The 20546-nt window shown below is 38.3% G+C and overlaps 2 protein-coding genes across 4 annotated transcripts in view; one reads left to right on the forward strand and one right to left on the reverse strand.

The window, feature by feature from the left end:
- Positions 1 to 15476, forward strand: part of smad5 (SMAD family member 5) — a 37931-nt gene extending 22455 nt beyond the window's left edge. For all 3 annotated transcript variants that reach the window (XM_052013572.1, XM_052013573.1, XM_052013571.1), the window contains exons 5-7: positions 1289 to 1510; positions 2182 to 2438; positions 4105 to 15476. In XM_052013572.1, the coding sequence (XP_051869532.1) occupies positions 1289 to 1510; positions 2182 to 2438; positions 4105 to 4248 (623 nt within the window). In that variant the 3' untranslated portion in view covers positions 4249 to 15476. The remainder of the gene's footprint in view (positions 1 to 1288; positions 1511 to 2181; positions 2439 to 4104) is intronic.
- A 133-nt stretch (positions 15477 to 15609) lies between these two features.
- The window catches only part of LOC127569473 (short transient receptor potential channel 7-like), a 78747-nt gene continuing 73810 nt past the window's right edge, over positions 15610 to 20546 (reverse strand). Inside the window, exons 10-12 of the mRNA XM_052014165.1 lie at positions 20356 to 20382; positions 18808 to 18883; positions 15610 to 15749 (exon numbers count right to left, since the gene is read on the reverse strand). Coding sequence (XP_051870125.1) covers positions 15610 to 15749; positions 18808 to 18883; positions 20356 to 20382 — 243 coding nt within the window. The remainder of the gene's footprint in view (positions 15750 to 18807; positions 18884 to 20355; positions 20383 to 20546) is intronic.

Genomic DNA, 20546 nt, shown 5'->3' on the forward strand with positions numbered 1-20546 from the left:
TGGGGTTGAGGCAGATTTAATTATGGTGTTCAGAGAATGTGAAAGGATAAAGTTGGCAGGACCCTTGGAAGAGACTGGGCAGAAGCATGGACATGGAACTAGCGATTGCTTGTGTAGAGCTGGTGCAGATCTGATAGGCCTGATGATCTCTCTCTGTCCTTTAACATTTGATTCTATTGTGGATGTTTTTAAATGTCAAAGTACAATTCTTGTTGTTAAATAGAACCTGTAGATATAAATACATAATTATTCTATCATCCAATATATTAGAATATTCTCTCCTTAAGTGTAAAGCACTTTTACCACTGGTTTTGTGTGAATATAGTTATTATACTTGGGATATTTAGAGGAGTAACTTTGCTTCAAAAGTGCTTTCATTGACTCATTTTATGTGGTGCAAGTATCAATTTATTTAATCTTTACAATCTAAACTTAGTAAATTATAAAACTCTAATTTTTAAGCTACCTCTTCTATACAACTTGATCATTATTCGGTGTGAAAATAGTCTTTGCATTTTCTGTAATTAGTCTGTACGGTGACTTAAATTTGACAGTCCAGATTGATTTTGAATAGATTTTCATAAACTACTGAAATTTCAAAAATAAATGGCAACACTGCAATATGAAGCTACAGTATGGGACTATTAACCAAAAACTTGACTGGAGCAGTCACCTAAATACCATGACTACAAGAGCAGGCCACAAGCTGGATATCCTGCAGTGTGGCTTGCCTCGTAACTCCCTAGGCCTTTCTACCTTCTGTAAGGCATAATTTAGGAGTGTGGTGGAATATTTTGCATTTACATGGGTAAATGCAGCTGAAACACTCAAGAGGATTGACATCCAGAACAAAGCAGCCCATTCACCACCTTAAATGTTTAGTCCCTCAAGTGGCTACAATAAGTACCATCTGTAAAATGCTTTGCAGTTACTTGTCCACCCTACTTTTACAACACCTCTGAAACTTGTGACCTCTGCAAGTAGTAAAAGGGTAGCATTTGTATGGAAGCACCATCACCTGCAGATTCCCCTCCAAGTTGTGCTTCATCCTGACTTGGATATGGCCATTCCATTAGTGTTACTTTGTCTAAATCCTGTAGCTCCCTACAGAACAGTACTGTGGGAGTCTCTTCATTGGAGAGACTATCAGAATTCAAGAAGCTGGCTCACCACCTTCAAGGGCAATAAGATTTTATTAGGCAGATGGGGTAGTGGTAAGAAGAACAAATGTTCTTTTCATGTGATGCAAAATGTATCTTCATTTTTATCTGCTGCTGCTTTATTTCAGATGTTCAGCCTGTTGCTTATGAAGAGCCAAAGCACTGGTGTTCCATCGTTTACTATGAGTTGAATAATCGAGTTGGAGAGGCCTTCCATGCCTCCTCTACCAGTGTTTTAGTGGATGGATTTACTGATCCATCCAACAATAAAAACCGTTTCTGTCTTGGTCTTCTTTCCAATGTAAACCGCAACTCCACCATTGAGAACACCAGGCGGCACATTGGTAAAGGTATGCTTAATTTTCAAACTAGCTAACCAGAACTATCAAACACTACAAGATCAACTTGTGTTGTCATTGGATGGAACTAGTTCATGGCTGAGCTTAGAATTACTGTTTGGTGATCATTTCCATACATCACCTGTTATAAGCTAGTAATGTTTATTGCAAAAAATTATAAGACAAGTAGCTCATGAACAAAAAGAGTTTAAAATAGTCTTTTTTTTGTTTCCTTACATGGCAATTCCACCATGAAAATTGTAAGTGACATATTGAAAAACAAATTGTTTTCTTCAGATTTGTGTTGCAGAACAATTCAGATGCTTTAGCAAAGTGGCATTTTTTTGTTTCAGAAGTTTAGGATGATACTTGCCTTTGTGCATCAGACTTCATTGTTTAGTCTTTTTCACTGTAAAACCATTGGTCAGCAGTGTATTGAATTGCATTCAAGTATGACTGTCAGGAAGGAATCTCTGCTGCTTCGGATCAATCTACTCCTTGAGGAATATCCTCTTTTGCCTCTGTTTTCTTTTTGCCCTCCATCCCCTCCAACTCAATTTTCCTTTGTACTTTTGCCACTGTTTCTCTTGCTCATTGAAGGGTGAATGCTGTCTAATTTATGTGCAGTAACTGATAATGTAATTCTAACAGTCGTTGTAATAAATATTGTATTTGTTTTATAGGTGTCCACTTATACTACGTGGGGGGTGAAGTCTATGCTGAATGTCTCAGTGACAGCAGCATTTTTGTACAGAGTAGAAATTGCAACTACCACCATGGCTTTCATCCTACCACTGTTTGTAAGATACCAAGTGGTTGCAGCCTAAAGATATTCAACAACCAAGAGTTTGCTCAGCTCTTAGCTCAATCTGTAAATCATGGCTTTGAAGCAGTTTATGAACTGACCAAGATGTGTACCATTCGCATGAGTTTTGTTAAGGTGAGGAAAAAACAAATGAAATGTAATTAAAGCTTTTGATTCTTAAATTAACTGCTACATAAATTATTTTAGTAAAACTGTTCACAGTATAATTTAAGGGACACTGAGCATTTTGCCATAGGGTAAAATTTAAGGCTGGTATTACCTCCATCTGCAAAGGATCTCAAACTCTCTCTAATTATGCACAAATCGTTTGATATCCAGTTGCTCACCGAAACAACAATTTATTGAAAATGTCTCCCCAAATTTTCTCTGCTCTTGTGTAGTGTATCATCACCTGGTCAAATATGGCCTGCTACTTCTGTTCCTCGCAGTTTTTCTTTTAAAGAACAACTCCCTCAAAGCCTTAATGAGCTACTTTCCCATAAACTACTCCAAGTCAGTGTACTCAGACACTAGGAAGTCATCTTTACTCTTGTGCAGCACTGGGAAAGAAAACTATTCACTTATTATTTTCTTCTTTCTCACCATTGTTTTGGAGACAAAATGGAACCATGGAATGTTAGTGTGGGACTTGGAGGAAAAAAGATATGACAAGGACTTTGAATGAAAGAATAGCTTAGAAAGGAGAAAAGTTTGAATAAGTTTGGGCAGAGTGTAATTAAAGTATTGCCAAGTTTATGGGAGGGACGTGGAATTATTAGCCGTGAGTTGTTGTTCACTGGTAGGATTAGATGGCTTTATCTTTGGATGCTTGGCACTTCTGACAAAAAGATTGGTGCATCTTAAACACAAGTTTTTTTTAATGGACTGGAAGCCTTTGATAAGCAATAGTCATTACAATTGCTCCTAATCTGAATCACTTATAGTTACATAAAAAGGCAAAAGGTCTTTGGGTGTGACAGGAAATTGGAGCACCCAGTGGAAACCCGTGTGGTCTCTGTGTAAAGTCCACACAATGCTGGAGGTCAGGATTGAACTGGGTCACCAGAGCTGTGGGCAGCAGCTCTACTTGTTGTGCCACTGTACCACTGAGGCATTCCAGCATAACCATCTCTTAAATTTTCTCACCCTAAGAACTCCCTTTTGCTTTCTCTGGATGATTTCTGGAAGCTGTTCTGTGGGAACCTGCATCCAAGTTACTCTGTAGTATTGTGTTTTTGCAAGTGCACTGGATGACTTTTTACTCACTCAGTTGGGGCAGAATCAAATTAACCATCTTGTCATCACCTTGATCCCACTAATTTTATCCCAAATTATGGTTATATTTTCCTACCAAAAAACCATTGAAACTGTCCACCTCATTTAACATTGGATCTTCTACATCTCGTGTCAGAGCATTTGACTTGCAGGACTTTATAAGCTTAATAGAATTACAGCCCCATGTTTTTTGCAGTACTCTGCAACTGATCTTGGAGTACAGTATAATGGCATGTATGTAGGTGAAGCTCCATTCTCCAGATCTTCCTCCTCTTGACAATATAATTTACCATTAAAGGTGCAGGGATCCTATTTGTGGCTTATAGCAACGTACAGTATGCTCTTGATTGAAATCATTTGGAAGTAAATTATCAATTCATTTTCCCTATTGGTTTGTTTGAATTGATGAAGGTGCTTTGAAATTTTAAGTTCACAGGATTTTGTGTTCATAATTCATTTGTCCTCTGAGACCAATATTTCCTTTTCAGTCTAGTAATGTTTTTGGTATTGTTCCTTATTTCTACAGGGCTGGGGTGCAGAATACCACCGCCAGGATGTAACCAGCACACCATGTTGGATAGAGATTCATCTTCATGGTCCACTTCAGTGGCTGGACAAAGTTCTTACTCAGATGGGCTCTCCTCATAATCCTATCTCCTCTGTATCTTAACAGTGAATTATGATCAACGGGGTTGTGGAAACTACCAGAGGGAGGAAAATTTTATTTAAACTGGACACTGTGAAAGATATACTGGAAGAACAATGAGAAAAATTCAAATGGCAATCTTTAAGATTTTATGACCAATCGTCGATTGCTTTGCCATACTAATACATCGAGTGGTATTTATAGTTTTTTTGCCATCTGCTTAACGCAGCTGTTAATGTTAAAATACTGTTGATGGATGTTATTAGAACCTTTGTGATACTTTAAATCTGAATGCTTCAACATTTTGCTTTGCTGTGAAGTCCAACTGTATTGAATGAGCTGTATATACATTTTAGCTGGTTAATTATGGGCAGTAAGACTAGATCTTAAGTTGTAGCATGATGATGCTAACAAGATGTTTTTTCAATTATGTTAGCATCTTATGAAAATAGATTTCTTTAAAAAAAATAATCATGGTTATTACTATTCCAGGGAAATTAACTATCAATTAAGATTCTGCTCAGCTGAGAAGTTTCTCCATGTGGAACACTTTCTTGCATTTGCCAAAATGAATGTGGTCATTTTCTCAGAAGATTCAAGCCTATTCTGAGCATTGTTTTTGAAACATTAAGCTGCCTGTAGAAAACCATTTCCATTTGTCATCTCATAGATGTATATTACATCCAATGTTGGGACAAGTCTTAAATTTTGTATTGTATATTCATGAGCTTGGAGTTGTATCATAGTATGTAGAACTCTTTGATCCAACAGGCATTGTAGTGAGCTTATACATAGTTAATGCAGATAGTCTTTGTTGGACTACTTATAGGCATTACTGATCCTTTAAAACTAGGGAAAGTACTGGTGAATCTAAGGATACAGTTTATAGTGCAGTGTGTAGCCAGTGCAGCAGGGCTGTCCATAAGTGCAAGCATTTCTGTTGCTGTAGAGATGAGACAACTGTCACATTTGCATGCATTAAAACCTTGCATATTTTAATTCATTCTTGCCCATCTATTCCTAATGATAGATAATGTAAGAGAGCATTAAAATTCACTTTGTCAAATTCTTCTCTATAGCTTAAGTCAAATGAGCAAGAGCCTGGTTTGGAATTTGTATTAAATAAGCTAGAATTTATCTCTCAGCAATGCCTATCTGATATCAAGCTATTTACACAAATTGTAGGTTAGGAAAGTGGATTGTTATCAGGCATGCTTCTGTTAATTTCATCTGAAACTATACTTCATCTGCTCATCACCTTGACATTTCATTAAAGAGCAGTGCAAACAAAAAAATGGAGAAAATCTTCATATTACAGGTAATGTAACTTTATTTATTTTTTTGGTGGGAGGGCGGAATCTGGGTGTCATTGGCAAGGCCAGCGTTTATTGCCCATCCCTAGTTGTCCTTGAAGGTGAGCTGTTGTCTTGAACTGCTGCTGTCCTTCTGGCACTCGTACTATTGGGTAGCGAGTGCCAGGATTTAAATGGTGAAGGACTGATGGTATATGATGTTCAGATTGGAGGTGGACTGCAGGTGTTTTTTGTGTCTGCTTCCCTTGACCTTGCCGATGATAGTTTGACAGTCTTGGCATTCCCATCACAAGTAATGTTTCCCACAGTAGATGAATGCTGCAGGCAGGAACTCAGCATTAAATGTGTTTCCTTCAGGTGCTGGGTCTTTATAAAGCCACATGTAGCTCTCTAATTTTTTTATGATTAATATTGTTGTAATTGTGCTTAATGTACTTGAAATATCACCATTATTGGCAGTGAAACTTCTTGGAAGTATAAATTGGTAAATCCGACTTAATGAGTTAATGAATTCAATGTAGGTGTCCAAATTGTTTTTAAACAAACTCATGGTTAAAATTTAGTTTCAATAAGGAGTTAGTAAGTAACTTTAAAACACAGGAATTGTTTCAGAATCTTGATGTTCTCCATTTCTCTTGGGGATCCACACTTATGAAGCAAGTGCTGAATAGGACATAACAGTGCTAATGTAAAAGTGAATGATAAACTGGATGAGATACACTGTATTCTACTCTGGTAAAGTTAGCCTTTGTTTAAAGAGATGAAAAACATTGGAAAAAGTGACCAATTAGCAGCTATTTTCCTAATGCACCTTCTGCTCTTCAGCACCATTTCCCCCAGCCCCTAGAAAAATATCTTCCTTAAAGTTGGAACTTGTTTTTGATAAGTGAGATTGACCATATCCTAATTACAATTTGGCCATTGCCTTCTGGTATTCTTCAGACTTTTCACTTTTGATTTCAATTTTCTGGCAGTACAAATTGCTTTGGTGCTCATAAACATTTGCATTTTTAAATGTGCAAATCTGTTATTAGGCTTTATTTTACATACAGTGGGAAGATTTGAAGATTTTCGAGTCCACATAGTATAGAAATTTCTGTGTACTGTCAGAATTCCTTTAATAAAGATAATGCATTTGCCTGTTAATGGTGTTTTATTCTGTGAAGTATGGGTTGTTTTGAAATTTGAACACTACACTAAAGTTGATAACTTAATCTCCTAACAGTTTGGTTGGGAATAAAAGGATATTGACCAATAGAAAAAAGCCTAAACTTTGAGGAAGCCTCAATCGGCATGAGGAAAAAATAAGGAAGCAAAAAGATTTATGGAGCAGATTTGAATGTTTGCATTATATTACCGCTATATAGCATGGCCACTTAATCATTTATTTGAGTATTCATAGAATTAAACTGTAAATATGCACATTAGCTGGTGTCAGCACCATGTAAGAAAAACAATTCAAATATGCCTTTGATTAGGGAGTTGTGCTTGCATCATATTGCACTTGCATCAATAAAATGCAGTCTTGTTACACTTGCAATAAACTTCATAATGCAGTTCACATTTATCTGTTTGCAAACACCCAAACAAATTAAAAGTAGGAATATGCTTCATGAGTTTACTATGCCATTCACGAAGATTATTTCCACCAACTTCTGAGCTTTTCACTTATCAAGAATCCATCTGTCCTAATAAGATTTAAAGACTCTGCTTTCATCACCCTTTGGAAGAAAACTCTGGCATCTCATTTCTGGCTAATACTGGCAACCCTTTTTAAATAGTAATCCCAGTTCTAGATTCTCTCAAGAAAACATCCTCTTCTCAGGATCTCGTATACTTTAAGCACTCTTTACATTGTTCATCTCTTGCCTTTCAAATCTGTCTCCATGTTGGGAGAGAGACTAGCCACAAACTATCCATTATAAGCCTACAGCCTCTCAATCTATCTTGACTATATTTCCCCTCACTCTGCCTTCTGTAAGGACACAATTCTTCCAATTCCTCCTCCTGCCTTATTTGCTCCACAGGTCTTCTGAAATGTCTTCCTGAAGTGTGGCTTCTTTCTACCATAGTGCACAGAGCTCCATGTATGTAACTATTTCTTGCATCTCTGCTCCTCCCCCTGAGCATACCCATGACAAGGTCTGCCCTGTTCCTCATCTTCCATTCCACTGACTTCTACATTCAACAGATTATCCCTTTGCAACTTCTGCCAGCTCCAAGATCACACCATCCATTTCTCTGCTCCCTCTTCCACATTTCAAAGGGACTGTTCCTTTGTGACTCCCTGGTCTGCTCTTCTGACCCCACCAACTACTCCCCATCTTACAGTACTTTCCCAAGCAACGGCAGGTGATGTCACAAGTATCCTTTATAATAGTGCAAGAGGTCAAAGGTTAATTTAGTTGGTGGTAGGCAACAGGAAGCTTGGGGTTGCCCCTGTACCTTGAAAGCAGGTGCTCAGCAAAATAGTTACCCATTCTGTTTGGTTTCCCCAAAGAAGGGGGAACCATATCTTGAGCGTTGACTACAGTGCACGATATTGGAAGAAGTACAAGTGAATTGCAGATTCGCCTGAAGGGATTGTTTGGGTCCCTGGATGGTGAGAAGCAAAGAGGTTAAGGGACAGGTTGCATCTTTTGTGGTTGTATGAAAAAGAGGAGTTGTTGGTCGATGTGGAAGAGCAAACCAAGGAGTTATGAAGCGAAATCCCCTTTCATAGTGCTGAAAGGGGAGGAGAATATGTGTCTGGTGTTGGAATCTCATTGACAACTTGCAAAGCAAATACCCACTTTCAAAGCAAGGTCAGTGTCTCAAAATCTTTAACTTGAAGTACCAGAAAATCCTTTTATGCCCTCTTGTGGAAGGATAGGTAAGAATTGCAATCTTTTCAACCATTTGATCCACATTGTTAGCTAATAAATCAAGTTTGGCAAATTGGAATATATTTTACAGCATAAATTAGAGGTTCTATGAATAGTTCTAATTTCCAAGTGGACAGCCCACGAAACTAGTTTGGATATAGTTGACCACAATGCCCAAGCTGAAAGCCTGCAGATAGTCCTGCTTACATTATTGAAGTAGATACTTTAATGTACAGCAGCCAACTAGTATTTAACAATATGTAACTGAACACATGGTCAATAATAAGATCTGTGGGAAGGGAGGTGAAAGGAAGAGTTCATAAATTATCAGAAACTGAATAATTCAGCTTTTATCTTGTACAATTATTTTGAAAGTATTAAATTTGTGATTTAGAAACATCGACAATACAAAAATATCATTCTCTTTTAAGTTAATCTATAAACAAAACATTTGAGGACCTGGTGCCAAAGTCACAAAGCACAGAAAAGCATGTCCAGAATAAGTATATGAACAGACTAAATAACAATACCTTGTGAAGAGTATGGCAGGAAAATAATTGGGAGGGGATGTGATGACCAAATGGGAACAGGGTGGGCTTGGGCAGTATTGGAAATAACAGGATTGAGATCCTGCTGATGTTTAGAGAGTTAAGGGAATGGGAAAACAGTCAACAAACTGACCAAAAAAAGTTTAAGAGAGCCTAAAGGTGTGAATTTAAAAATCCAATCTGGATGTTCTAAATGGTACAACAGGAACTAATTGTTTGTCAGACCAGGCACCTTCAAAGCATGTAGTATACATTCCATATAACTTCGATTGCTCTAGGGCATTTTTTGTTTACAGAAAGTGCTCCAGTCAAATCAGAAACTAATCAAATATGCCACCTTTCCCCTTCTCCCCACCCCACTGACTTCCTCACAGCCTCCTTATTCTCATTGTGCTCTCAAAGGCTTTGAATATTTGATATTTTTTTCATTTTTATTTATTCTTTGGGTCTGAACATTACAAGCAAGGGTAGTATTTATTGCTGATCCCTAATTACCCTTGAAGTTGTCAGTGAGCCACAGCAACGTTGTGGTGAAGTTACCCTTGGAGTACTGTTGGGCATTTGAGCATTTTGATGTATTTCCATGTCAGGATCATGTGCAACTTGGAACTTGGTGTTCAAGCATCTGTTGTGTTGGTCTAGGCTGTAGTAGCTGCTGTCATGGAAGGTTCTGACTAACTGCTTATTTTATTCATGCCATTGAGCTTATTGCTCCTCTGAAGAGGATTGATTACATGTTAAAATTTGCTAACTCTTGTAGAGTCAAACTTTAATCTTGCTGATCCAAGCAACTTGCACTTGCATGCTTTAATTGTCCCCCTCGTCTAATTGTTAGCTGCCTAAATTGTTTTGCAGTATACATTAATTGGTCCTATTTCATACTAAACTTGGACATTAAACTGGAGCAATGATACAAGATGGAGGGCTTTAGCTTACTGGGGCATTGATACTGGTTCAGAGTGGGACCAGATGAATTTGGAACCAATGTCTTTACAGGAGGGTTGGCTAGTCCTGTATGGGGTGGGCAAGTGAAAGTAAATTGTGGAGGTGCAGGTGAGGAGAGTTTCAAATGCATTGGCTGGCAGGAGTAACAGAAACTAGGATGTAGCATTGGAAAAGGGGAGGGGAAAAGTCCACAAATAATTGGGAGAAAAAAATAGCATTAGTGCAAGAAATAGTACTGCCTTAATAGGACCAGACTAAAGTTCACAGTGTATTTTAAAAAGTTAGAACTTTGGCTGTAATTATCATGTGGGACTGTGTTGTAGCGATAACAGAGATCTAGCTTTTAAAGAAAAAATTGGAATTGTGGATACTAAGTATCCCTGCGTAAAGGTGTTGGGAAGAGGTGGGGTGGGGGATGGTGGTGCAGCTGGCAGTATTTGCAATATTCTTCATGATCAATGCTGAAAAGGAAGCAGGAACAGGATCTATTTGGTTGGAGTTGAGAAACAGCTCCCATTGCACTGGGAGTATTCTATAGGTGTCTAAATAGTGGGAAGGATGTTGTGTAACTTTTCAGGAGAATGGGAAAGTGAAAAAGCCATTGAGTATGATGACAGGAAACTTGAATCACCCTAATGAAGACTGGCATAGTAATATAAGAGGAAGAGCTTCTGTTCAGGAGAATTTTCTTGACTGGTATGTTTCTGATCTAGTGAAGAAGGGAACATTGCTGGGCTTGGTTCAAGGGAATGTGGCATGCTAAGTGGAACAAGTATAAATTTTAAGGTTAGCATCATAAGATTTAGAATAGCTTTGGGAAAGGATATAGATTACTTCAGGGTAAAACAATTGAAGGGCTAATTTCAACAGATGAGAACAGATCTGGTCCAAGCAAATTGGAATCAAGGACGGAGAGGCAAACTATGAATAGTGAGCAGCTTTTAAGATGGATTAAGTACAGTCTAGATACATTTCTATAAGTGAGAAAATTAGTGTTTAAAATCAGAACTGCATGACTGAAAAGAGGAAGTAAAATAAAGTAGGAATAAAAAAAAGGCAAATGACAGATGTCAGGTTGATAACACAGGATTATGGGGAGTTCAGAAGGGAGGTTAAAAAAGAAATAAGATGGGGAAAGAAATGGCTGGTAACAAAAAGGAATCCAATCTCTGAAATGTAGAAGTGGTAGTAATGAGAGGTGGGGTTAATCAAGGATCAAAATGAGTTCTTCATGAGACAGCATGCCTGAGTTAGAGGACTTTGGTCTGTGTCAAAGAAGTTGTTTCTTCTAGAGTCTCAGCAGAGGAGGAACTGAGTAGGTAAAATTTGATAGAGGAGGTACTAGAAAGGAGAGTCATACTTGAGTGGTTAAATTAAATGGTTCAGATGATGGGATCTAACCTGGGTTGCTGAGCGAAGTAAGGGTAGAAGTTGCAGAGAGATTCACTATAATTTTCCAGGCATCTATCGATATGGTGATGATACTTAGACCATTGTTCAAAAATAGTAATAATAGGCCAGTCACTTTAACCTTGATTAAGTTTCCCCCATTACCAAGGACAGAATTAGCTGTCACTTAGACATGTATGGACTGGTGAAGGAATGGACTGATGAGGTTATAGAGAAGGTCAATGAGGAAAATGTGGTTGATCAAAAGGTGTTTGATAAAGTGCTGCATAATCAGCTTATTATCAGGATTGAAGCTAAAACAAGCAATATCAGCATGAATAGAAAATTAGCGGTGACAGAAATGGTGAGCAGTGATGAAGCATTTTTTGGACTTGCATTAAATGTGTAATGGAATCCCCAGCACTTAATACTAGGACCACTGCTTTTCCTAATACATATCAATGACTTGAAATTGACTGTTCAGGGCACTAATTTCCAAATCTGACGCACAACTTGGAGGTGCAGTAAAATGGGTCAAGCACTCCATGAGCTTGTTACACCTTTCAGTATGATCATGGCTGTTCTGTACTTGCCTACTTTGGTTATACACTTAATACCCAACAAAAAAACTTTCAATTTAAGTTTTTGAATTTCCACTTGATTCAGCTTCAATTGCTGTTTTTTTTTCCCCGAGTTGGGGGTGGTGGGCAGGGAAATGGAGAGAACAGTTCCAGATTTTTGGCACTCTTGGCAAAAAATTGCCTTTAAACATTGCCCTTCCCTGCTCTAGCTCCAGTTTTAAGTTTATTCTCCTCTATCCTGGACTCTCACCAGAAGAAACCATTTCAATCTGCCCTATCAACTCATTAATAATCTCACCCCTTACCTTTCATGATCAAGAGAAGATAAACTTAGTAATGTTATTTCATGCCACGTGCAAACTTATTTCATACTTTGAGCAGAATGTCAGGATTATAAAAATTAATTTGCACTGCATCCTCTCCACTGTCAATTCTGTAAAAAAAAGTGTATAGTTTGTTTTTGTGAATTCATATTTGATATGATGTGCTTGTGATGCTGCTGCAAGTAAGTTTTTCATTGCACCTGTACGTACATGTACTTGTGCATATGACAATAAACTCAACTTTGACAATATGCCATGAATCAAATGTACTCCAGAAGTGTCTGTCTAGAACTCTGCACAATAGCCTCCAGCACTTTGTATTGCAGGTCCTTTAAAATAAAGACCAACATATCAATGCCCTTCAGTTATTTTTGAACCTAACCAGCAGATTTTAGTGATTTCTGTACTGATCATTCTACACCCTACAGTTATCTTCATCCCATGTCAGATGTCCTTACTCAAGGCAATTTTTGGAAATATTTTTGCAGGATTTTCTGTTAACATTCAGAGGTTAACATTCAAATGTTTGATGAAAGCAGTGTCCTCTTGACAGAATAGACAAAGTATTTTTTTATTCTTAATTTTTATTTCCATTAAAATAATAGTGTAAGTATACATCGGATAAGGACAAAAGAAATGAGTTGGAATTTTTAAAATTATTTAAGTTGAAGTATGCTAATGAAAGACCAACTTAGTGGTGAGTGAAACTTGGGGATTTTATCACAAGTATTGTAAGATTGTCTCTGGTGGAAGTATGCAGGTAAAGGGGTTAGAGAAGGTACTGGAACAGCTAAAGAGTAACAAAAACAAATGCTTTTGAACTGAATGATTTTGGTCCTCGTGGTGCTTCACTGTTACTGACTACATTGTCATTATGATAATTTTGTACCAACTCTTTCACAGAAGAGTCAGAAGCCTTGGAATGGTGTATTAATGTCAGTGTATTTAGTGTAATGAGAGAACTGCCTAAAACACCAAGCTCAGTGCTCTTCCTGGAAACACTGATTGCTTCAGGTTGAACTATGTTACCTGGTTTTGACTTGAGAAGTTTAATTGCAGAACACATTTCAGATTTTTGGATATCAAGTAGATAGGGGAGAGAAAGCCTTTTAAAAGTGGCACTGATTTGTGAGCCAGACCTCAGCTTGTGCATCACAGGAGGTAGGGAGTGGGGTGGGATTATTGCTGTGGTTACAAGTATATAAATTGTTACAGGCTTGCAATTAAAAATGGATACTAACCCATTTTTATCCATTGCAAATAGGCTATAACTATCATATTACTGTTTGAGGGGAATCAGAATGAAAGCAATATTACCATTGGATTTTCATTCATCTTCACTGATAATATTAGTTATAGATGGAATCAGAGCTCCTGCCTGATCTCTTTCCTGTGGTTCCCTTGTACATTTTCATTTTTTTCTTTTTTTAACCATCTTTAGTTCTCTTTGCCTGCTTATAAGGCCTCATGATTTTTGGAACTTATTTATTTATTTGCTTCAAATACAAAGCTGCAAGTAATGATACTAGAAGAAATGCCATCAATCTTTCTAAGGTAAATGTAATATTTGCATGGGCACATGTTCAAGAGTGATCTGATCTGATATCATATGATCAAACCTCCAGGAATAACTCCAACAGATCTGGTAAATGTATTCCTGGATTGCAACTGAGAAGCATTTGCAGTCTACTTTTTGACCCCATACTTGTAATTGAGGAATATTTTGGACTATGCAATGTAACTTGTGACATGAGAATATTTTGCAATATTGAATATAACTGTCCTCATCTCTAATTTGCTTTACTTGTGGATCAGACCACTGCTTGGATTGTCAAATAGTAATATTGAGGAAGTATGGATTTCTTGGTTTATGGAGATGGATGTGGGTTCTTGTAACATAACCTGCATCAAATTAAGGAACTTTAGTTGGGTCTTTTTTCAGGATTTCAGTGCTTTCACATACTCATCACTTGAAGTATTCAATGACAGTCGTAAAAAAAAAATCACTCCAAAGGCTACTTTTATTTGATTAAAAATAATACAATATACAAGAGACTTTAAACATTAACAGTTAAATATTGGTGTACTAAAACAATATTATTTAAACTGTGCTAGCGACTTGGACAACAAAGTTGAAACAGCTGTAAAAGTTGGCACAGTGGCACAGCTGGTAGAGCTGCTGCCTCATGGCATTCGAGACCCAGGTTCAATCCTGACCTCAGATGTTGCCTCTGGAATTTGCACATTCTCCTAGTGGCTGCATGTGTTTCAGCCAGCTGCTAGTTTCCTCCCACATCTGAAAGATGTGTGGGTTAGTACGTTAACTGCCCACTGCAAATTGCCCCTAGTGTATAGATGAATGGTGGAAACTAGATGGAGTTGATAAAATGTAGGCAGAATGGGATTAATGTAGGTTAGTGTAAATGGGAGGTTAGTGGTTGGTGTGGACTCATGGGCCAAAGGACTGGTTTCCCTGCTGTATCCCTCTAAGTCTTAAGTTGCAAGAAAATCAGTCTAGATCTTAATGCCCTTGAGTGTCAACTATTTATTTATTTTTTTTGCTGAAAGTGATGTTCTTATCAAATTCATAAATTCAGAGTTAAACAGCTCCAGATGAACAAAGGGAAGCTCTGTGTAACTTCAAATCCAATTTAATAAGATGAATCAAACAATTAATTATGAAAATCAGAATTAGACAACAAAGGGCAGAGGTCAGTTAACCTTTTGCTAAATCCAAAACTGAACAAAGTAACAGAATAAAGTGCCCAGATATATGACAAAGACTCATGGCTTGTGTTCTATTTATTTTGTTGATGAAAGTTAGATGAAACTCTTGATAACTTCTTCCAGGTCATAATCCACAGAGGAAGTGGTTTAAAATTGGATGTATGTTTTTAATTAGACTTTTCATGTTTATTTGCATTTTTGATGCGTTTTCAACAGAGTCCAAACCAGGATTGATAGAATCTTCAGTAGCAAGTAATTGATCCACTAGCAGTTTCCAGTTAACCCTAACCTATAAGGGGCACATTCCTTTTCTAATTTAAAATAAGATGCTGTGACTTATTGTCCAACCTGTGCTACAAGTCCCATGTTTTACAATAATGGATACATAACTGAGCATGAGACTGGCAGCAGTTGCTGAGCAGGTACCTGTGGCATATGATTACTGATGGCTACTGGATGCATTTCTCAGCTGGTTTTAGTGCTGATACCATCTCGTCCCTCATTGTTGAATTTCAGTCTGTTTTCATTCTTCCCGTGTTGCCTTATTGTAAATGACAATCTAATTGTGCACAGCTAAATAAACTGGTTTCAAATACTATTGTATAAATTGACCCACTTGTTACCTTGTCTCAAACATTTTTTTACCAAAAATTCCATTTCTTTTAAAGTATGCTGCAATTGATTTTACTTTAATTTCAATTATTTTTCAAGTTTTTGCCAAATTTGTCACTGAGTTGCTGAATGAGATGTGCTAACTCCCCTGTTGCTTGTGACTTTTCCTCCAGGAGTTCGTAGCGAAGACTAGAAATGTCCTGTTTGATCTCCTTAAGTTCCCCTGAAATGCAAACAGAACATTAGGATGCTGTTTCTGAAAATATAGATATATTAAAATGTATATGAAACACAAATTATGACTTCTTGGAAAAGTGAAATACATTAGCCTGGATTTTTTTTGTCAGTAGTGAAGGGATAGCACTTGGTGTTTATCTCAAATAAGATTGGTGCTGTCATCGAGTCATTATGACACAGAAATAGGCCATTTGTCCCATTGATGAGCAACCCATTTGGTCCCAATGTCTTGCTGCATCCCTGTAGCCCTGTTTTTCCTGTAAGGACTTAACAAAGTTCTGCCCAAGTCATTGGTCATCTCTGTATCCACCATTCCTATGTGAAGTCAGTTCTAGATCATTATCTCTTGCTGTGGTAAAAACTGTTCTCCTTCACATCCTCCTTTCTTTACATCATGACCAAAACCTTAAACCTGTATCTCCTAGTGCTTGTACCATCAGTTAATTGGAACATCTTTTTGTTTTTCTATCCTACCTTGTACACATTTATTAAAACATTCAAACTTGCTCCAATAACCCCTGCATTTCAACCTGGTAGCTAAAATCTTATCTCGCTAGAATCATTCTGGTAAATTTCCTCAGCACCACTGAAGTACCTTCCAATCCTTCCTGAAGTGCGGAGACCAGAACTGAACATCAGACTCAAGTTGTGACCTAAGCAGAGCCTTATAAAGGTTTAGGATAACTATTGATTCTGGAGGAACTCAGCAGGCCAGGCAGCATCCATGGAGAAAAGCAGATGGTCAATGTATGGGGTTAGGACCCTTCTTCAGGAATGAAGATAGGAAAAGGGGAAGCCCAATATATAGGAAGGAAAAGCAGAGCACTGATAGGTGGACAAAAGAGGGAGGTGGGGTGGGCACAAGGTGGTGATAGGTAGATGCAAGTCAGAGAAAATAGGTGTGGAGGAGGAGGGGAGAGCAGATCCACTGGGGGATGGGTCAAAGGTAAGGAGAGAAAGGGGGATAAAGGTTGGGGAAAAAAAAGAGGCATGGTGGTGTGGGGGGGGGGGGGGGGGGGGTGTTACTTAAAGTGGGAGAATTCATGTTCATGCCGCTAGGCTGCAAGGTTCCAAAATGGAAAATGAACTGCTGTTCATCCAGTTTGCACTTGGAATTCTCCTGGCAGTGGAGGAGGCCGAGGACTGTCATATCTGTGATAGTGTGGGAGGGGGAGTTGAAGTAACTGGCAATGGGGAGATGCAGATCGTGGTTACGGATGGAGCGCAGGTGTTCTGCAAAATGGTCACCTAGTCTGCATTTGGTCTCGCCAATGTAGAGGAGGCCACACTTGGAGCAGTAGATGATATTTAGGGAGGTGCAAATGTATCTGTCTCACCTGAAAGGACTGGGTCCCTGGATGGAGGTGGTGTAGGAGCAGGTGTTACACCTATGGCGGGGGCAGTGGAAAGTTCCCAGGGTGGGGGGGGAGGAGTTAATTAGGGAGTCGCGGAGAGCGGTTGCTATGAAAGGCAGAAAGAGGTGGAGAGGGTAAGATATGCTAGGTGGCGGGGTCCCGTTGGAGATGGCAGAAGTGGTGGAGAATGATGTGTTGGATACGTATGCTGGTGGAATGAAATGTGAGGACAAGGGGGACCCTATCCCTGTTGGGTCTGGGAGGGGTGGGGGTGAGAGTGGAGGTGCAGGAAATGGCAGAGATACGGGTGCCAGCTCTCTCAGCCACAGTCAGGGACAAGACCTGGTTAGAAAAGAAGTTGGACATCTCGATGTCCTGGAGTGGAAAGCTTCATCATAGGAGCAGATGCAGTGGAGAAATTGAGGAAAAAAGGAGAGCATCCTTGCAAGAGACAGGGTGGGAGGAGCTGTAATTAAGGTAGCTGTGAGTGTCAGTGGCTTTGTAGATGTCCTGAGTCACCTAAGATGGAGATGGAAAGATCGAGGAAGGGGAGAGAGGTGTCAGAGTCCAATTGAATTGAGAGCAGGGTGAAAATTAGTGGCGAAATTTATGAAAGTCGAGTTCTGCACAGGTACAAGAGGTGGCACCAATGCAGTTGTTGATATAGCAGAAAAAGAGTTGAGGAATGGGGCCAGAGTAGGCTTGGAACAGACACTGTTCAACGTAGCCAACAAAGAGGCAGGCATAGCTGGGGCACATGCGAGTGCCATGGCTACACCCTTGGTCTGTAGAAAATGAGAGGAATTGAAGGTGAAGTTGTTAAGGGTGAGGACATGTTCAGATGGGTGGAGGAGAATGTTAGTGGAAGGGGACAATCAGGACTTTCAAAAGGATATTGGACCCAGACAAGGAAATATAATGTGCAGGGTTGCAGAGTGAATGGGATTGACTGCATTGCTCCACAAAGAGTTGTCTCTGACTTGATGGGCTGAATGGCTTCCTTCTATAAGTCTGGACTTAAGGGGGGGAGGGGTCATGTATGTGCACCTGTCTGTCAGGATTGCAGTGACAGTTGGCCAGGCTCACTGTTTGTCGAATAACTACCCCCCAGAAGAAGACAATGGGAAAAAAAAATCAGTTTACTATTTTTAAGAATTTCAAGCTCTAAAAGATTCTTTGATGCTAGAATGTATTGCCAACCTTTTTTCAAATGTTACAAGTGATTGGCATTTGCACATCTCTCCTCGAATAAACTGGGCCTAAATGCTGAAATGCATACTTCATGCATCTATTATAAATTTCCTATAAACATTTTTGTGCAAGTGAAAAGCAGACACTCAGTTCTACACTTACTCCAAAACATTTTTATTTAAAAAAAAATTATGGATCTGAGCGTCTATAGCAAGGCCAGGATTCATTATCCATAACTGAGTGAACTGGGTGCACAGTCAATTACACATTACTGTCTCGGTCTGGAGTTGTGTAGACCAGATTGTGTAAGGACAGTTGTTCACCAATTCCCTGAGCAACAATAGTGAACAATCCAGTGGTTACACAGCCTGTACTACTGAGATAATTTTGTTTTAAATTTCATTCCTAAGTATTTTAACCTGTCTTCAGCTCAATAGCCAAGACATCTGAATACTAATACTTAAGTTAACCACTATACCATAGTTGTAAACTACTTGCCTTCATTAACTTCATCATTTTCTCTATCAACCTGTGCTTTCAGCACGTATCGCTTTATTAACCGCTTCATAATCCTCTGCGAAATGTTAAAGAAAATATAGTTATAATTTACTATACACTACAATTCTACTTCCAGTATTGAATGGTATGCATCTACTGATCTATGAAAGCTTATTTTAACATATTCTTATCAAGATATGTTACACTTAATGAATACTGAGTTATAACTCTTGGCAATGCTAATTGACATTCTTTATCTGCAGTTCAAAGCTGGACTATTTGCATGCAATAACACTTAGATGAGATCATTTATTCAAATCCTCAAACGGCAAAGTAACCTATCATTCAACAGCAAAAAATAAAGTTAAAAGCAACATTTTGAACCCGGTCTGATACAGCAAGTCAGGATAATTTTTTGCTTTTGAGATCCAAGTTTGAAACTAGCCAGATGCAGAGGATGAAAATGTTTTCATATTATCTGAAACGTTCCATGCCAAACACAGTTGGATAATCTCAACTAGTATGTCCTGGTCTTAGATCCGTGTAAAACAAAAGACATCACATTTTAAAGGTTGATAATTCTTTAAAAAGTAGAATAATAATTTAAGAAATGGGAAGTTTCCTTTATAATAGGAAACATCTTTGAATTTGGGCAAAGAAGGTGAAAGCTTACGGAGTAACTGATCTGTTATACCAGATTTGAGGATGCTTTTTTAATTGCAGTAAAAATGGGAAAAAGTCTCTTCCATTTCCCAGCTATGATACTCCTTGTCACAATGAGTAACAAATTTCAAAATCTATTTTTTTTCCTCTGTAATATGCAGCTTAATGAAGAGATCACATTGTATTTTGGGGGAGAAACAGACCTAAGGGTAAGTAGTCCATGGGTGTATTCAGTCACATAATTAGGTTTCATTTTACTATCATTGATTCTGTGGAAGATACACAGGCAGGGTCTTGATCTGAAATGTCAATAATTCCTCCTCTTTCCCCCCCCCCCCCCCCCCCCCCCCCCACACACACACAGATGCAGCTTGACCTGCTGAGTTCCTTCAGCAGTTTGTTCTTTTGCTCCTATGATAAGAAGTTTGTACTCCCTTTCCCTTACCCAGCATTCTACAAGATTATACTAAAGAAATTAACCAGTCATTCACATGAATACAACTTATAGAATCTTATTTTGCCAATGGGATTTGGAGTACCATCCCTCAAAAGTAATTACATGTTTATGAAGCACTTTGAGACAATGGGGAATGTAATATGGTGTTGAATAAATGTAAGCATCCCTTTCTTTAAAAATATCAGAACAAAATGGTTATGGAAATATTCAAGCAAGATTATTGTATTTCATTGTTCATTTTTGGTTTTCAATGACTGCATTAGATCTGTTTAATTAAGTTAACATGATTCATTCTTTCTATTCTTGCCATCTTATATCTTGTACATTGACTTGTATGAAATCTAACCTAATATCTCCCTCTTGAGGAAAATACAAGTAATGTGACACAACTGGAGAAGTCTACAGTACAACTTACACAGTTAACTAACCTGATATCTTGTTGGATTGCTAATAGGCTTTTTCAGACCACATCCAGGATTGGACTGATAATGCTGACCTGGCTGAAATACAATTGAATGTAGATTTATCTTGGTAATAATGACACCTTGATTACAAAACTAAGTTGGATTATTTAAAAAAACAATTAGCTGGATGTGAAAAATTGTGAGATTTCCTTAGT

This window comes from Pristis pectinata, chromosome 4 (genome assembly GCF_009764475.1).
Source record: "Pristis pectinata isolate sPriPec2 chromosome 4, sPriPec2.1.pri, whole genome shotgun sequence".
NCBI lineage: Eukaryota > Metazoa > Chordata > Chondrichthyes > Rhinopristiformes > Pristidae > Pristis > Pristis pectinata.